The 18,689-nt window shown below is 51.5% G+C and overlaps 1 protein-coding gene across 2 annotated transcripts; it reads right to left on the bottom strand.

Moving 5' to 3' along the window:
* Window positions 1–3,477: 3,477 nt before the first annotated feature.
* On the bottom strand, window positions 3,478–18,674 carry INKA2 (inka box actin regulator 2). 2 transcript variants are annotated; one of them, XM_025192013.1, is made up of 3 exons: window positions 18,238–18,674; window positions 6,089–6,130; window positions 3,478–5,416 (listed from the first exon to the last, which is right to left on the bottom strand). In XM_025192013.1, exon 3 carries the CDS (start codon window positions 5,408–5,410, stop codon window positions 4,355–4,357), a length of 1,056 nt encoding a protein of 351 aa, XP_025047798.1. In that variant the 5' UTR covers window positions 5,411–5,416; window positions 6,089–6,130; window positions 18,238–18,674; the 3' UTR covers window positions 3,478–4,354. The 2 variants fall into 2 exon arrangements, with proteins under 2 accessions (XP_025047798.1, XP_025047799.1); XM_025192014.1 differs by lacking the exon at window positions 6,089–6,130.
* Between the last annotated feature and the right edge of the window lie 15 nt (window positions 18,675–18,689).

Raw genomic sequence — 18,689 nt, forward strand, 5'->3', positions numbered from 1 at the left:
ACTTGTCGTCGTTATTATTTGTACAGGTCCACTCAGGTGAGGTGCTTCGCAGTTGCAGGATGGTAAGATCCAGGCTTTCAAGAAGCTAAAGGTTCTCTATGATTTTTATATCTATCTATCTATCTATCTATCTATTTTGGCTTGTGGAGTGCCAGAGGTGCCATTCTGGATCCGTGTGTTAGGAAGACAAGGGAAGGGCTCCCATGATCTTCACTAGACTTTGGACCATGGAAATAGCAAGAGATGCTCCCTCCCCTGAAGATGATCTAGCCCATCTGTCACTATCCATGTGCATCTATCATGGACTGCGGCATAATTCTGCATGTGGTGCTCTCTTTAGTCTCGCCGCTGCCCCTCCCACATCCTCTGCTCTATTCTGAAATAATCAACCTTATGCTCTTAGCAATAATATCACGCTGCCTTCATCACACAGCTCCAGTAATTGTGCTGTGCCCCGTTCCTAGCACCAGCCTGATCCTCAGCATCTCCTCAGGTGCCAGGCACCAAGTGAGGCTGCAGCTCCTGAGGATACCACGGTCCTTTCTGATCTGAACTGCCGGTCCCCACGCCGGCTGGATGCAGCTCTCCCACAGACGCAGACATCGGGGGAGCTGGGAACGCAGGATCAGGGCACTGGTCTCCCCGCCGGGCCTGTCTGCCACCACCACTGCAGCCCCTAAGTCCTGCTCCCACCGGGGAAGGAGCCACCTAGCACTACCTTCACGAGAAGCAGGCACGGATGGGGCAGAGCCAGCCCAGCCACGGTGGAAGAGACACGGGGCTCGGAGTGCCGCTTGCCACACAGGACCCGGAAACAATCCCGCCTCCTGGCAAAGCAGGCACCGCTCTGATCCGAGGGGTCCCCTAATTGCTTACGAAGGCTTTGATTGCAGCACGATCCTGAGTTGAGTGACGCTCTCCCCGTCTTTTATCCCCCCACATTCATTTCCCCTGGATCAAATGAAAGAAGTGTGGTGATGCATCGAGTGCAGCTGTCAGGGAAAGGCAGGCGAGGCCAAAGGTCCCCTTCCCCGGAGACGTTCCAGTTGGCTTCCTTGTCAGAGCCCGCGGCAGACGGGAGGGGAGCAGCGCTGCTGACAGCTGCTGTTCTGGGGCTTCAGCCTTTGCAAGGGCCCATGTGCCATGGCACAGTCGGTTCCCGTTTCCTGATTCATAAATCCCGGCGCTCAGGCACCCGCCGCAGCGGGGCTCTGTTTCTCGACCGCGCGGACGTGAGCGTGGGGCCAGGATCCAGAGGGGAGCACTGGAAACACCCCAGCTAGACCTGTGCTTTGGACCTGACTGAGTGCTGCTTATATTTCCACCTGCTTGCTGGGTCTTCCCCTTTGGACAGGGGCCGGGTTCCCATCTCCCCCAATTCTGATCGTGGCTGTTGGCTCTGGAGACGCACTGCTCTGCTTTTGCCTGGCCTAGGGAGGGGTTTCCCTTCAGGTGTTGCACGTGCTAAATCCCCAGGCAGTGAGAGCAGACGATTCCCCTTCAGGGCCCTGCTCAGAAACAAAACCAAGCTGGCTGAGTTGAAAGGGGCTCTAAAATCCCAGCCTGGCAGGTCATTCGAGGAAGACGCTGTGCTGTACCGAGGCCGGACACGGCATCTGCTGCCCATTCGGGTAATCACAGCTCATCAACAAACACATTAATGATCCTCTGGAGGTCCAGAGCTTTGCAGCGAGGCCCCAGGTCTCGTTGCCTGCTATGCAGCACCATGCCATGCCAACCCAGCAGTAAGAAAGCAGCAAAAAACGAAGGTTGGGGCAGGGACAAGGGAGGGGGGCAGGACCCGGCAGCTGCTGGGTCAGTGGTGCTGTGATTAATGTTCAGCACGGCCACACACGAGACCTGGGCGTGAGCCGTTAACCTGATCCCGCTGTCCAGCCGAGCAGCATCAGCACGTTCGGCTCCTCATCCATTAGCCGCAACACCTGTGGCTGCCGTGCCGGCGGTAGAGCTACCTTGGAAATGCTGGCTCTGGAAGTATAACTCTTTTTAAAGCCATCAGCCTTGGGATGTGTTGAACCGCTGTGAGCTTGGGCTCAGCTCCGTTGTGAGTCAGTGGAGGAAGGGGTCGCGTACATGCGAGCTAGCAAAGGAGGAGGCTGAGGCTGAGGCTGCCTGCGCGCCAGCGTGGGGTGAGCAGGATGGCCCTGGGACGGGACGCTTGTTCTGCGCTGTGGTTCACAATGACTTTATTTAGGAGGGCTGCTCCCTCCCGGTCGGGGAAGGCGTGTGGGCAGCGCACACGCTGAACAAACAGGACTGACATTCATGAGAAACGGGAGGAAAACCAGCCTCTCGACCTTCAGACAGAGGAGAGGGGGAGAAAACTAGCGAGCCCCAACCCTGGGAGGGAGGGAAATGAATGCCTGCTTGTGACTGTGGTTCCTGAAAGAGTGCCCAAAGCAAATTCCACACGCTGACCCGTGCCGCGTGCCTTCTTTGGGCAAAAGCAGCGCTGGTTTTGTTTAATTTCATATATATATTCCCCCCCCCCATGAAATTAAAATATGTGTATTATATATTTTTAACCCCATTAAATTAATATATATATATTAAATAAATATGTGTGTGTGTGTATACACCTCCCCCTCTCCCTTCCTCCATGTCTGGCCCACTGGTTTCTTCACCTTAGGGAGCCAAAAAGGAAGAGACGTGCATGTAGGAAAGCGCCATGAGTGCTCGCACATCCCCCTTGCAAAACGGGGGAGCAATGCAGCCCCGTGCCAGTCCAAGGAGCTGCACATGGCTGGAGGGACTGAAAAGGTGGGTGCAGCTACTGAGGGTGGACATCTCCCCCTCCTGGCTCCATGATCAATAAATTAATTACACGCCCAGTTCACTCCCCTGCGCCTTGCTCCTGGAGATCCTAAGGAACAAAGGGCAGCAGATCCTGAGCATCCCGCAGTTTGCAGTGGAGTCAGGGGTGGGAAGCAGGGCTCGCTGTGTGGAGAGACGTCTTGCTCTACATTAATGGTGCCAGGCCCCGCTGGGACAGCCGTGCGACGTGGCCGGCTGCCTGGGGCAGGAGGAGGCTTCTAGTGCTGAGCGTACAGTTTGGCTTTAGGGCACTTCTGCATTTGGGTTTCTAGATGGCACCTGACTGTACACTCCAGGCACCTTGGTCCTAACCAGGCAGCTCGTGCCAGTGACCCAAGAAAGTGAAGACCCCAAGGCTGCTTCCTCGTGAACTGTCTCTGACCAAACGTTTCAATTGCTAAGAACAAAAGAGCAGGTTTGCCATTTGCCTTGAAGGCCATCAGACTCCAGCTGTTTTGACCCACAGATGTGGGAGCCTCAGTCCCTTCTGGCTTATAGGATTTATAGTTTCCATTCTTAGGGCAGCTATTTAGCTTTGGCTGCTCTTCAGCCCCATACAGCTGACCAAAGCTTTTGCTCTACATACAGGGCTGAGAGAGGCCGTATCGCACATCATACAGATCAAGTCGACAGTGCTTTGGAAGACTTTGACATCTCTTTATTAGGAGCTCTTGGAGAGCTGAACACTGAAGAACTCTGTTCTCTCGAGGCTAAATCTGTACACAACAACACTTAAAAAATCCCAACAACCCGACATAAGGTCTCAGCGCAGCATCTGAGGTTAAGGCCATGAAGGGTTAAGCAAAATGGGCGAAGGATTTCTGGACATCACAAATTTCCAAGCATGGACCTGGTTACTCGCTACGGGTTAAACTGGCACTGGTAAGCACAGACATGGTGACTATACTGGAGACACCTTTGAAAAAGGGAATAGCTGAAATGTGGTGTGATGCTCAGGCGCCCACACCCGGCTTTAACAACGGTTCAGTGCCTCTCGTCAAGTCATACCTAACTCTTTTCATTTAAATATTAAGTGCTTTGAGATCAACTTTTGAGTTGCTTGGTTTGTAACCCAGTATTAAGTGCACACGAGGAAGAGTAGATTTTTTAAAAATAGATATATATATATATATATATAGTGCACACACACACACACACACCGCGTTTTATGTAGTGCATCTATTTTAACCAGAGATGAACCACATGGAAGCTGCCATAACCAGTGAGAGTTGCAGACTGGGAAGGGAAATGGCTCTCCATGGCACTGCCAGCGGTTGAGGATTCACGTTACTCTCGCCGGCTCTGGCAAGCTTCGGCACACATCCTGATTCGGCTGCTGCTCCGGCTTCCTTCCCCAGCGGCTGCCGTGAAGCTGTCCTTACGTGGGCCTGAAGTGCACTGCATGCTCTCCGTTTCCTCCGGCACGTGGCGCGGCAGAGGTGTGGAGGGGTCTCGCGTGCGGCCATGTGTGCCCTCCAGCTCATCTCTGGTTTCAAACACAACGGCTGAGCAGGGGAGCTCAGACCCAAACAGCCGTATTAATATCGAAGCCTGACTGGGTGTAGTCGATGGTGTCGTGCACCGTCTTGGCACAGTGCTTGGATTTGTCACCGCTTGTTTCCATCTTGGGGCACCTCTCCGCTTTGCTGTGATTGTTCTGCATGTTCCCGTGGAGGGGAAAGTAAAACGTCCCTTTCTGTTTGCTGGCCTTTTTGGGTCTCTTGGAGAGCTCCGTCTCCCTGCCTCCCGCGGGCAGCCAGCCTGGTTTTTCCTTGAGGAGCCTGTCCCTATCCGGCCGGACGCTTCTCAGAAACTTCTTGAAAATGTTGGTGGTGAGGGAGAACTTCCTGCAGAACTCCTGAGACTTGCTGGGCGAGAGGGAGGGCTCGCTCTTCTCGCCCTTTTTATCCAGCTCTGGCAGATCCAACCAGTTCCCAACCAAATCTGCAAAGATGTTATCCCCTAAGACCAGAGGCTGCCGGTTTCTGCTCTGAGACATCAGGGAGGAAGTCCAGTCGTTGGCGTCGTCCGACAGCTGGCACTCCCTGCAGCCGGCTCGACTGCCAGCCGGGCTCTGGGGGAGGCCGCGTGTGTCTCTGCAAAGCTGGTTTCCGGTCGAGCCCAAACTGGACGACTCAAATGTCCTTGGTGGGCAATACTCTGCTGCGGTCAGGGTCGAGGAAGGTCTGTTAACATGATAATAGTCTTCGCTATAGATATTCCTGACGGAGAAAGCCGTGTGTCTGTGGTGGCCGCTGTCTGGCAAAGTAACGGGGCCAAACAGGCTGGCAGATTGGTGCGTCTGGGTGGGGTTGGCCATAGCCAGGGAGCTGCGCTCCTCCACCGGCCTCTTGCCCAGCCACCTCTCGTTCTGCCTGCTGGTTTCCAGCCTGGCTTTGGGCCCCTCTCTGCCATTTCGACAGCACTGGTGCTGCCCAGCGCCGGAGACCGGGTTGCGACTCCCTGAAATCTCCAACTGCTCCAAAGCTGTCTGAACCTGGAGGAGTTTCAACTCTTGCAGGGCACCCATCATGCAGTTCATCTGTTCATGCAGCCCGTCTCCAACCTCCTTCATGGATAACTGGGGAGGACAACAGGACACTGAATTAGTGCTTGGCAAAGCCAAGAGAAAACGGGTAGGGTTTGTGTCTCTGCTACAGGAAGGGAACTGATTGCTGGCTGTAAAAGCAAGAGGTAAATCCCCTTTGTATTGTGGAAGCTAGGCAAGTGCACAGAAGCAGCTGTTTTGAAACGTGACCTACTATCAAATGACACAGGTTTAAATGCGTCGTATCTGTCCCAGAGATCCCGGCTGCTCCATGGGGCGTGCAACACAAATGCTTTAGTTTCCGAAGAAACCAAAAAGAAGTTATTTTCCAAAGCTCAATGCTTGAACATGCAAAGGGCTGACAGAGGTATTCAGTTCTGCAATTTGACAATGGAAATATCTGTTTATTGAGTCTCAAATAGCGGCTTGGCAAAACCTCAGTGCCTGGAGCCAAGCACAGCTCTGCCCGCCTCCGTTTTTAGATGGAGGCTGCTGCTTTCGGAGCTTTCTTGCTGTGCAACGGTTTGAGCCCAGAAGTGCTGTGCACAACAAATGGCCCGTGCCTTTGACTAAGCACCTGCCTTCTGTGCCTAACGGGGTAAAATCGGATTTCAAGATTTAAAATATGGCGTGGCATTACACTGTAACAGGTCTCGATGCTTTAACATTATAATGCCTGAACTACAGGTTAAGAAACATACACACCGGGATGGAATAAAATCCTGGAAACTTGAATAGAATAATGATCTGTGGGTGAAAACAAGAGCAATCAATTATTTGCTAGAAAAACAACATTTTGGCTTCCCATTATTAGCGCTTGTGTTTTATCCGTCCACTTTGCCTGAAAGGTTTTAACTTTCCATGTCAACTTTAAACTATGCTAGCTATGTTCCAAAGCCTGTGAACTCCCTTCTCTCTCCTTTCACTCTGCTGCTTCCCTTCTCTCTTATGTGGGATCTGGATCATATTCCCAAAGCGGCATCATAAAACAAATGGGCTGTACTTTCCAACAGCTGCCGCCACTTTTTTTTTGGAAGGGGTTTGCTGGGCTCGAGGTAAAGATGCGTCATATTGACGGAGAGAGGTTGGCACAAGAGATTATAAATATCTCGGAAACGCTAGAGCCCAAATGTTCATAAGCATGCTGTTTAAAAGGCTCCTTGCAGCACAAGAGCGCTCTCAACATGCTGTTGCCACTTGCACACCTATACACATGGCTGGTTCTGCATTACTAAGCTTTTGTCTTTCTTTCTTTTGCCCCATCATTAGTTCAGTTACGTGCAGTTTGCTGCTTGATTGTAAGACGGGAATTGCAGTGGGTAAGAAAGGCTACTGAGACAGCTGCTGCTCTGTAACAATCACACTACAAAAAAGCAGAAATCCTCTAAACACGCTTTGCAGACAGATATCTCCCTCTCGGTTTCAACAATCAGACCCTGAGCACGAGCAGACAGCCTACATCTATTTCAGGAGCCCGAGAGAAGCAGCATGTTCCACCTGCCAGGGCTGTGCAGACACGGAGAAGATCTGCATTCAACCCCCAATCACATTCGCAAGTCTCCCGAACTGCCTGACTTTCCAAGTATCAGCCACATCAAGCTCCAGCCCACATATGCACAAGTCATGCCTGCCCTGCTACAAGAAAAGAGCTCTTGTGTTACCAGTACAAAAGCCGGGACCATATGTTCCATAAGCCCCAGACAAAACTATCACCTTACCTCTCCAGATTTGCTGTAATGCTGCTTGTCCTAACCTTTCTCGCCTTGTTAATGGAAGTCTTTTTTATCTGGGGCTTTGCAAAGCTGGATTTAGAGCCAGCCTGGACCCTCATTGGACACTTCACATCAAATCCCCTCGCAGGCAGAGCAGTGTAATCAAGCAGCGATGAGTGACAAGGGTCCTTTAGTAATGGTTAGGCTGATCAGAAAGTCGGCATATGCCGGACGGCTGGGCTGTTCACTTCATTGATTCAATTAACTCTCTCATGATGGGTGGTATCATTACCATGCACGCCTCATCTGACAGGCCCTATTAAGCATGAATATTTCAGAGGCAGCATTTATCATCGCTGTGTTGGTTTCCCCCATGGAGAACCCCTCCTCTTTCTTCCCTCTCTAGGGGTGAGAGATTCCCCAGGAGCCTAAATTCAACCCGGGGAAGCCCGAGGCTCTTTCACGTGAATGCAAATCAGCCAAGGGAAGTCCACCTTCAGCCCATGCGCGCCCTGGAGTTTGGGCCACTTGAACCGGAGCAAAATGTTTTCAGGATGCAACAAGAAGAACAAAACCCCCCTCCCAAATTTCTGCTTGTGGAAATCCTGCAATGGAAATTTCCAAACTTTTGGGCCGGTTCTCCCTGGAGAAGCACAATGGTTCCCAACCATCATGGGGGAAGTCCTTGACTGGTGTAAAGGGGCAAAGGGCCACTGACGCCAGGTGGATGATTTACAGCCAGGTAACACAGCATTAGTTCCCTCTGTGGCAGGCAAGCATGGGACTGTCTCTGAACTGAAGGCTTTCCAGCCATTAGGGCACTTGTCTAGGGCAGGGGAGAACTGGGGTGCAAATCCCTGCCCAGCCACAGGCCCCTTGAGGGATCTCAAGTTGCAGATTGCTGGAGGCACGGAGGGCTTTGCTCTGTCTCCGGTCCCTGCCGCTCTGTGCAACGCAGCAGCTCTCTTCCCTGCTGCTCGCGGCCCTGTGAGAATAAACACGCCAGAGACTAGCCCCGGTGCACAAATCCTGGGGAAGACTGAGCCCCATAGGGACCTGAGGCTGTTCCTTTGCCTCCCCTGCTAAACCAGTGGGTCACTATAACTGAGAAAATCTGCCTCCTTGGCCTTGATGTCTCTGTAGCTTATTGAAGGAGACAGTGAATAAAAGGGTGCCCCTCTGGAAGTGGACAGGAGTTTACCCTCTAACTTCCCCAGGGGCAGGATTTCACCCAGACTGCATTAATTACTCCTTGCTCGTTAAGTGTATTTCCATGAACTGAAAACGGCAAGTTGCATCAGACAATCACCCTGTTGAGAGAGGCTAAGCTCTTACATTGCCCTTTTAGCCCAGATGGCCAGGACGCACTACTTCTCCCGAACCCTGAATCTGTAGATGTTAGAGGAAAGTCCGTAATGCTGAGATCTACTAAGCAATGAAATAATCTGTCAAAGAGAGGAGAGGAAAGCACCGTGCCGCTGGTGATGTGAGATCAGATGAGACAGTCTACTTGGGGAAGTAATGCTGGGAGCGGCCCTGCGAGCTACGAGGGAAGTCTGGCCAGGTCTGCCGCACCGCGGCCATGCAAGGCTAGAGGATGATGCTAGGAGCCTGCCTGGCCCTCTGCTTTCCACGATCCCACTCTTCACGCGGAAGGAATATGTGCAGTGAGCTAAAACGCAACCTCCAACTGAGCATGAATGTGGCACAGAGCCCCCGAGAGCTGTAGGGCGACGCTGTCAGAGCAGCGGTGGCCGCGTTGGCTGGAGTGACGCAAGTGATGTTATATAACCCGCCTGCCGGAGGGCATCAGGGGCCTCGTGCCCCGTGTGCGCTCGCACGCTGTCAATCCCCAGCCTCGTGCTGCATCTGCCCGGTATCCAGCTGTGCTACAGAGGTGTCTGCAGGACTGAAATCACAGCATGGGCTAAAAAGCTGCAGGTCTCTGGCTAGAAATTGCTCTTGATGGTCTCCTCTCCCTGCTGACAGCAGTTGGGAGGAGCTGCTGGAGCCTTCTGCCAGCTGTTGCAGCGTGGGGAGGGCATTTGTGTTACCAGTGGTAAGGCAGCGGCCGGTTTTGAGTGCTTCATTTGAGTATGCTCAGGCCTTTGTGCAAAGAGATGCTGAGCCCCGCATCGAGCTAAACAGGAGCTCTGCATGGCTGCTTTAGAAACATTGGGCCTTAGCTACACATCAGGTCCATGCACTTCAGAGCCAGGATGTGGCCAGCCAAAGCAGACAGCCTGCACAACCAGGCACGCACACACTGGACCAAACAACGCTGACGTGAAACTGGCCCCTTTCCATGGAAGCTGCTGTGGGGGAGATCTGTGATGTTCACTGCGTCACTTCCCAGGAGCAAGGCACTTTGCTACAGCTCCACCCTCTAGCAGGGAACCACAGATAAAGCATGCCTCCAAGCCTAATTAAACAGCAGCCTTCTCAAGGGCTGGACACGGAGGTGCAATGCCCAGGAGGGCTCTCCGCCTTCCATGTAATTGGCCAAGGATGTCCCGGATCAGACCAGTGTCCACGTGCCGGTGAGAGAGGTGATTAGATCTGCCCGGCTGCAGGCCAAGTGACAGAAATGGGGAAGGCTTTGCAAATGATGCCTTTTATGGATCTCCCCGCACCCTTCCTCCACCAAATATTTCATTCCAGCTGGGAAGAGCTGACACCGTTTCAGTAGGAATTTCCCCAGGCTTCCCTTTTGCTTTCTGTGCTGTGGGAAGTCGGCACGTGCGGCCATGTGAGCGTCTGTGGCGTGGGAAGGCCCTGCGTGTGGTCCTCTGCCCTGCCTACCACACAGCAGTCCCTGCCATTCCCATCCGGCACCCATGCAACTCAAGCATGACGGATGGTGCCCCTCACCCTTTGCCCTCTCTTCTCATGCAGCTGTGCCAGTGCCCCGAAATCCTGGCTCGAGGCAACCCCTTGTGTTCCCATCCCAGCTTCTCTGGAAGTGAGCGGCTGTCACTGACCCATGGCAAGGAAAGGCGGAAAAGGAAGGCTCAAGTTCCCAGCTCTGCCACGGGTATCTGGAGCCGTCCTGGGAAGTCACATGGCTGTGGATGCCAGTCTGTGCCTCTGTGACCCCATCTGTACAATGGAGCTAACAGCCTTTCCCTGGTGCGGTGGTACATGCAGTAGTCACCTGGGGGTGCTCAGGTACACAGTAATGGCAGCCAGTTGCATGCACTTAGGAACAGGGTTCGAATTATGGGGAAGCTCAGGGGAGCTGAGCCCCCCAATAAGAGATGAAAGTCCCCCTGTAAGATTTGAAAATCATAATCTTGTCTGCAATTCTATTAGGGCATCGTGATAGGCAGCCCATTTGTATTTTGCAGACTCCCCCATAATTCAACCCCTGCTTAGGACCAGCCGGATCCCAAAGGCATTTTCACTTGGGAGAGCCGAAAAAGCTTGACGCCAGCACAGCGAAGGAGTGGCACCCACTGCAGACCTCTCAGCACCCAGCAACTAACTGAATGTGCAGCCTTTACAACCCTCCCTTCCAGGAGAGGGGTTTTTTTAGTGTTTGCCACTACCCTAAGCCCCTGAGGCTGCCCCAGCCTTGACAGTGTGTCTAGTAATATCTCGTGGGAATGCACTTGCCAAGCTGATGGACCTCGTTCCCAATGACAGTCACACATTTTACTGCTGCCACAAATGTGCCTGTAGTAGCAAATATAGCTGCTGTGCCCATAAATAAGAGATGGCAAGCAGGGACTGCTTTGCTTTTTTGGAGAGTTACATAAACCAGCAAGCTGCTGTTATATAAAGTATATTATAAATAAAGTGGCCCTCAGGTCCCACCCACCGCCTCAGCCTGCTACAGGCAGCAGCATTTCCAGAACTTTTCTGGTGTGAATTAGTACAGTCAGGACCACATCCCCACCTCCTCTTCCAAATGACAAACTCTCCTCTGCATCTCGCCCAGCACTTCAGAGACCCCCATCTCTGCGTGGGGGCTCACGAGGGGAAGCTGGGGGTCCAGATATGCAGACAGAACAGCACCCAAGCCTGTGTCTTATAAATCGCAAACTGGATCAGACCAGTGGGGGAACAGTCCCAGGCTCTTTTAGGTCTCAGGGGACTCCCTGCACCGAAACAAGAAAGCTGTGAATCTGGGTCCAGGTATTTTTCCCCAGTCAAGAAGGGCATTAGTGGTAAAACCTACATGTATGTGAAGCCCCACAGGCTCTGGTGCTAGGGGTCTTTGCATGTTGTAAGGCAAGGCCAAGTTTATTTTCCTTCCTATTCTACCCATCAGACCCAAGAGCCAAGCTTCCTCCTATGTCCGTAGGCTGCATTTCCCAGGCCCTTGCATTTCCAAATGGCTGCATACTTTTAACAGTTGTTGCGTTCCACCCCAGGGGCAGCTGCATTTCAGTGCTAGGTAGCAGCCTGTGCAACCAGACCCATTTCTAAAGCATTTTGGTCTAAGCAATGCTATGTAAATGCAAGGCATTAGTATGCGCATGTCCTGGCACCAATGGACTGTGCGGCAATTCAGCCCTTTGGCACGGCAGTGCATGGCCAGATCTGGGCACACTAGTGGGTCTGTGCCCATTTCAATGTCCCCTTGTCTCTGATCTAGCGCAAAGCCAACTACCTGAGAGATGCAGAATGAAGGAAGACTTCAGCTGTCATTTCCCATGTTAAAAAATCTTTCAAAACAACTCGCAAACTCACATTTCCTATTGAGGCCTGAGCTCAGGAATTCTGCTCTAACCAATCTCCTCCAGCCAACGTTGTTCTTATTCCCAGCCCATCTCTAGACTGCCCTGGACGACAGCAATATTTTGGTGCTGATTGGAAAAAAAAATGAATAGATAACACATCATAGCTTCCAGCTGACTGGAGAGAATCATAAAGAAGGGCTTTGAGAGTGTTTGTCCTGATGAGGAGGAAGACAGATGTCCAGCTCTTAGGGAAAAGAAGTGCTGTGAGAGGAAGTCATTGCTAAGGGAACAGGAAGGAGCAGGCTGCAATAGCAGCTCTTAATAATAATGCCGGGAGGCAACAGAGCCAGCAACAAACAACAGTTGGTATTTAAAAAGGATGATATAATAGGGGCCCTTTTTTTTAGACTGGAGCTGCTCCTTTGGTCTCTGTGTTTGCCCCTGGATTGAGAACCTCGCTCTTTGTGGGAGCTGAATTCAGTGGTCACTTGAGAGGGATTTTCGTGCTGAGGTTATGCCTTACTCGGACTTTTCTGGTAAAGGGGGCTCCTTTCATTACGGCTTGGCTTTTATCATGGAAATGCTTGAAATTTCAGGCCTCCTCTTCCCTGAGTTTGGTTGGAAGAACAAGATTAGACATGACATGGTGGTTAACGTAACCAAGCAGTTTCAAACCAATTCACTCTCACTTGCCTTTCTCAGTGGCTCACGTTTGCTCTCTTGACCCATGGGACGGCATCATTTTGCCCATCCTCCACGCACTAGCTGCAGGATCTTTCAGAGCAAACAAAACCCGACTCTGTCTCGCAAACACAAAATTAAACTGTAAAAGTCGATCAACACCCATACACTGATTGAAAGAACTTGCCACTTCCGGGACATTCTTCGTTACAAAGGAGCAAGCAAGGGCACGAGCCCATTTTTTTTTTTTTCCTTTGCAGATCACTGTCAAGGGAGCCAGGATCTGATCCAATATTCTGCCTTCCCGGCACCTGGCAGCCCTGTTCTTGGGCCCTGAATTTATGCAGCTGCCCTGGGGTGAGTCCAAAACGCTCTCCTGCCTTCCCCAAACTGCTCGCTCTGCCAGAGGTTGTGGGGTCTCGAATGCCTCTCAGAGGGATCAGAGCCGAACAAACAAGCCGCAGTCCCGGAGGGGCTTCTCGGGAGCTAAACCACCGACCAAAGCCCTTAATTGCTTCTTTAAGAGAAAAAAGAGGCAGGAAATCAACAAGTCAGCATAAAGCTGAACGGAGGTTTCTCGATACCCCCAGAAAACGCAGGTGGGAGTGGAAATGGACAATCCGGTCTTAGCGGGGCCAGTTCACCCTTGGGCACAATGAAATGGGGGAAGTGGAGGTGCAAACCCAGCTCAGGGTGGTGTCGCTGTGCTTTGGCCCTGGGGGGTTGCAGAGGCAACATCATGCTGTCTGAGGCATTGCAGTGGCCAGGGGAGCTACTGCCAGGGTGCAGAGCAGGCCAGCTGTGCCCTCCTCCGTCCCAGGGTGCTCCTGCGCGCGGGGATATGCAGCCAGCTGGGCCAGTTTTGATGCCCGCCAGGGAAGCTCCGCGCGGCACAGAGCTTCTCCCGGGCCGCCAGCAAAGTCAGCCAGAAGGTCTAATCTCACCTCAGCCCGGGCCAATCCACCAAGGCTTTTACCTTCCAAAGCCAGGAGTCAAAGGTATTTTAAGGCTGACACTATGCTGCTAATCTGCAAATGATCTTTCCAGGACTTAAGAGGTTTGGCTTTCTTCCTGAATCTCAACCATTCTTCGTTCTCTCCTGTTCCAAACAGCAGGTCTCTCCCCTGCCTCAGTGCATTGCTGCTCCTGAGACAACCTGGGGATATGAAGACGTGTTCTGGGCAGATATAGTCTTTCGAGATGCGCTTTTCCAAGTGACTCAACGCTTCTCATTTGCTTGCCTGGCAGTGCCTATTTCTGTTTTCCTCTGCCAAGTCGTCTGGCCCGGCAGGCAGGCAGGTCCTCAGCGGGGAGTCGAGGAGTGCTGGGACACAGGCAATGTGGGAGGAAGTGTGGTCAGCAGAGTGTGGGCAAGGAGAGCTGCCCCCAGATAAAGGGTCGGTTGAAAAAGAGGGGGAAGTCTTTTCAGGGGGTGCCCATCAGACAGCTCCCTTCCTCCTGCCCCACCAGCCTGCAGGGTTTCGATGCCCAGAAATTCCCCAGCCTCCGAGCACAGTTGTCAGTGTGTTGGCCCTACCCTAGTGAGCAGGGAAATGTTGCCTTTTACAGGTGGGGAACCGAGGCACAGAGAAGCTGGGTGACTTGCCCAAGGCCACAAAAGGAGTCAGTGGTAGAGCATGGGTCACCCAAATCCCAAGCTAACACCTGAACCATCCTTTCTGCACCTAAACAGCAGCCAGACCTGACCCCCTCTGCCTGTCCTGCTGTTTCCTTCTCTGCCATCCTAACTTGTGCGTTGTACTATGCTGCACGGGGCAGAGCACAGTTTATAACAAACAGCGATAACTAAAAGAGCACAGTGCTTGCTCTCTGACGACGACAGGCCCTTGGGGAACCCCACTCCCGGATCTTTACATTTCTGTTCTGGACTGACCACGAACTTGTCTACCTGTGAAGTCTGCAGACGCAGACAGGTAACAAACCCATGGGATTGTCATAGGGGCTAACCGACCTCACCCAAAACTTCACTGGCAGCTCACCCAGACAGCCTCTCCCTCTTCAGGAAAACAGTATTGGGGCATTTTGCCAGTACAACCCCCAGTTACCAGAACAGGACTCAGCAAGAAAGAGGGTGTAAAAATAAAGCGGCTGTATTTTGTCACTCGCGACAAGGGCCCGATTCCTGAGATGTTCAAAGCAAGGCGCGCTAGACTGTCGGCCGTAACGCGAGCTGTTAAACCAGAGGCTGCCCCAAGCACCAGACCTGGACGCTGTATAAATGGAGTACAGGAGGTTTCAATTCTAAGCAATATTTTCTTGTTTAAAAGCAGATGACGTGGTCAAACACTGTATCTTGAACAAAACACTGCAAGAGATGCTGGGTTCCCTAAGAAGAATCACAATGCCGCAAACAAGGTTTAGACTGTTGCTAGTTTTTAATCCGCATTACAACCCCATGTCTGGTCCCAGGTACACCGGGGTAACGATGGACTTCAGGTAAACTACTCTTCATTGGCATTTTGTTACGAGGAGAATCGGGCCCACTCACTGTCCTGCACTTTCTTCATGCAAAGGGTGCTGCTGATTTGGGAACATTTTTCCTTCATTTTGCCCAAGTGCCAAGGACCTCCCCAGTCATCAAGAAGGGCAAATCAAACCCAGTATTAAGAAAGCATTTCCATAACCCCACTCCCACACAGGGCGAGCTGCTAGACTTGGGTCGGACCTAGCTAAGCAAGATCTATGACTCTCAGTGGGTCCAGTGGAATGGGCTTTCTTTGGGGTTTTGCAGAATGAAGAGTCATGACGGGCAACCCTTTTTCATGGGATAAAGGTCCCAACTTTGCACAGCATCTCTCAGGGCTTTGCACAAGGGCTTCCAGCTCCCTCTGACCAGGTCTTACAGGCAGGTGAATGCACTGACTTCAGAGCCTGAAGACAATATTTTGCTTGCTTGTTTGAAACAGGGCTGAAGTGGAGGCTGGCAGCATTTTCCCATTCATGCCACAGCAAGACCTTCAGGCATAAAAATCTGTGCAAGCTGCACTTAGCTAAGCCACTTGCAAGGCCATGCCATAAATATTCCTCCAGAGCCCTGCATTTCCCTTGTCCTGCTGCAGTTCCCTAGCATTGCCCTTGAATTTATGGGCAGGAAATTGGAAAGATACCACGTTTGGCTTCCTGATCCTCATTTGTTTGCTCTCTCTCTCTTTTTTTTCACATAGCATGAATAGCATTTTTTCCCAGGGTTTTCAATATCCCAGCTGACTTTATGAGCAGGAAATTAGCTCAACAGGTTTTGTGTTTGGTTTTACTATTCAGCTCGAGATGCTACTGACAGCCAGCCAAATAGGAGGCAGGAAGTTTGGGGTAGACTTTAACCTGAACTGTGCTTCCATAAAACCCAAATGCAGCCTAGTGGTAAAGTCACTTCAGCTGAACCACAGCCCGTTTGCTTTTGTGTCTCGCTGCAGTGTCCGAGCCTCCTGCCTGCATCCCGTTTTATATGATAGTGTCACAAGGAAACAGCCCTTGTCCCCGGGAGCTTACAGTCCAAGAGTGCTGAGAAATCATATGCTCTAAATTATAATGCTGCTGTTTGGTGCTCTGAGCAGGGGAGCTAGAAATGGGGGCTCCTCTGCTCCAGTCCCTGCCTGACTGCGTGGCCCCGTGCAAACCAGATTGCTTTCCTATGCTTAAGTTGATTTTCCTGCTCAATGGAGAGGATGCTTGCGTGTCTCACAAAGGCCGGTACTTGGGATCGTGGTCAGACTCTTGTTCCAATGCTGTCACAGGAGTTTTGCTTGCAGTGGCACCAAAGACTTTGCCGTGTGCTTTGACAGCCTCCCATGAGGGGCCGGGCAGCATGGTACAGCACCCATGAGTTCCTAACACAGGCCTAGAGAGTGACCGAGATAGGACCAGCTCTGGTCCAGCGCTCGGTCCATGCAATCCAAGCTCTAGAGTCCTATGTCTGTACCACATCACTTGCTCTTATGAAGAATGAAAGTCAGCTGAGACGATCCTGCCTTGAAAACACTGTGCACCGAAGAGTCAAATGACCAGACTGAATTCCAGTGCAGAGGGGCGTTAGAGCTGCTGACGACCATCAGCTCTGATGGAAAACAAGCAACTGGGATATGAAGGGCTTCTCACCCAGTGAACTGGGACGTGACCACGTGCAAGTGCTGAACTGGCTTTCTTGGAGGGCAATGTGAAAACGGGTTAAAGCATGTCCAGACCTGAGCTCTGTGTGAGACGGCTGCCCTGCTTGGCTCAGTGACAGCTTGTGCTTGGATAGATGGGCTGGCAGGGCAAGTGCCTGCAACACCTGCAGCCCAAGCCAAGCGCCAAGGATTTGCACTCTGACATAGCTTTTTCAACTGGCAAAAAGTGGGGGGGGGAAGAAGAAATGGACTCCATGAATCCCACGCTGGCACTGGGATAGGATTACATTTGCAGTTACCCTTCCCTCTGTGAACTGGGAGCTCGGCCAAGTTTCTCCCTTTTTCCCCTCCCAAACTGGGCTTCTGCAAATCTGACTCTTTAACTTTCCTCCAGCTACACTGACCAGCCGCAAAAAGACTTGGTTCTTTCGATGGGCCGTCTTTACGGTGCCTCCTGACTGCATACATTTATTCCTTCCCTCCCCACGGGGTTTGACTGCCTGTTGTGTATAATGCAAATCAGCGTGTTATTAAATTCAAACTCGTGCCATAAAATTGGACACCTCCTTAACTGCACATAGGGTGTTCATTGTCCTTATTTGGCAATACAAAGGGACCAATTTTTTTTTCCGTCCCGCCCCCCACATGGTGTTTGGTTCTGGTGCATTAATATCTGGAGTCATGACCTGCCTGGTAATGAAGAAAGTGGTGGAGAAGGCAGGGTCAGGAGATTCAATTCCCACCCACCATTAAGCACAGACGCTCCCAGCTGTCTACTAAATTGCTTGCCTGCTTTTAAGGGAAAGTTCATCTATTTTAATCCCAGGCTATCTGGAAGGTATTGATTTTTAAAGTATTTTATTGCAGGGAATGTAATTTATGATTACTTTAATTAATACAGTTCTCCTGCCCTCCTAAATGTAATTTGCAGCTCAGTTAGGCAGCTCACGAAATTAATAATTGCAGAAGGTTTGCCATACTGCCTACAGCGGTGACCACCAGCACCTGATGCTTTGTGGCACTGTTTTGCTCAGAGGCGCGTGCATGTTCAGATTGTACTCTGATAGCGTGGACTTTGCTACAGAAATAAATGTGCACTTTAGTGTAATGAAAAACCAGGGGAATGAGGGAGGGACTATTTTAAGCTGTAATCCTGCACAGATTTAAGCTTGTATTTAATTCTCTGCCCTGTGGGTAGTCATACTGAAGTCTGAGGTCACTGCTCACAGGGTGCAAAGCTGAGCATGTGCACAGGTCTCTCTCTGCAAGATCTGCTTTATATGACCAACTATGTATAAACCTGGCCCTATGTCCTGTCAAAAAGCAGCATCCCCTGACAATGACAAAGTTTAGGAAGATCTTGAGGTCCTCAAGCATATCATTTTTGGCTTCCTGTCAAATGCAAATCACTTGCGAATATACTCATCCTACCTTAGCTAGAAGCTTCCTACCCCAGGACCCTGCGTGTCCATCTCCTAAAAGGCCACTGCCATGTTAAAAAATAAGGCACTTTCAAATACAGGGGCCACATTTAGGCTCCTAAATAAATGCTGCTCTGACCTTTTTTTTTTTTTTTTTTTTTTACAAGCTTAATTTTCGGAACAGAGGATTGAAAATACAAATGGTTCGTAACATTGTTCACACCGTACCTGCGTCCCCAGTAATACCGTGCGGCTGTGACAGCTACATCTGTCTAGGTTGCCTGTCCTATTTTACGCAATGCAAGTTAACCGGTCAGGGTCTCCTCGTAGTCCCTGTGCCAGTGGAGGCAGACCCGCAATGTTCACAAGTGCAGACGCCGAAGTGTTGAAGTCCAAGCAGAAAGCTTTCCCAGAGACGGCTACGAGAAGTGCAGCGATACGTCTGAGTGTTTCCAGGGCTGCTGGTCCTCCCGACCCCGCTGAAACACACTGGCTATTCAGAGCCGAGCGGTGCTCAAGGGAAGGACAGCAAAACCTGCCCTCAGTTTGGGCAGATCCGCTCTGGAGGTCCCTGCTCAGCCCGCTTTCTTTTGAGGTCGATCGTTTCTACTTGCCTGGTCCCTTGGCGGTGCAAGACGCGCACACGCGCGGGGCTGCACGAGTGCGCGCCGGGACCCTGC

Source organism: Alligator sinensis, unplaced genomic scaffold (assembly GCF_000455745.1).
Source record: "Alligator sinensis unplaced genomic scaffold, ASM45574v1 scaffold589_1, whole genome shotgun sequence".
NCBI lineage: Eukaryota > Metazoa > Chordata > Crocodylia > Alligatoridae > Alligator > Alligator sinensis.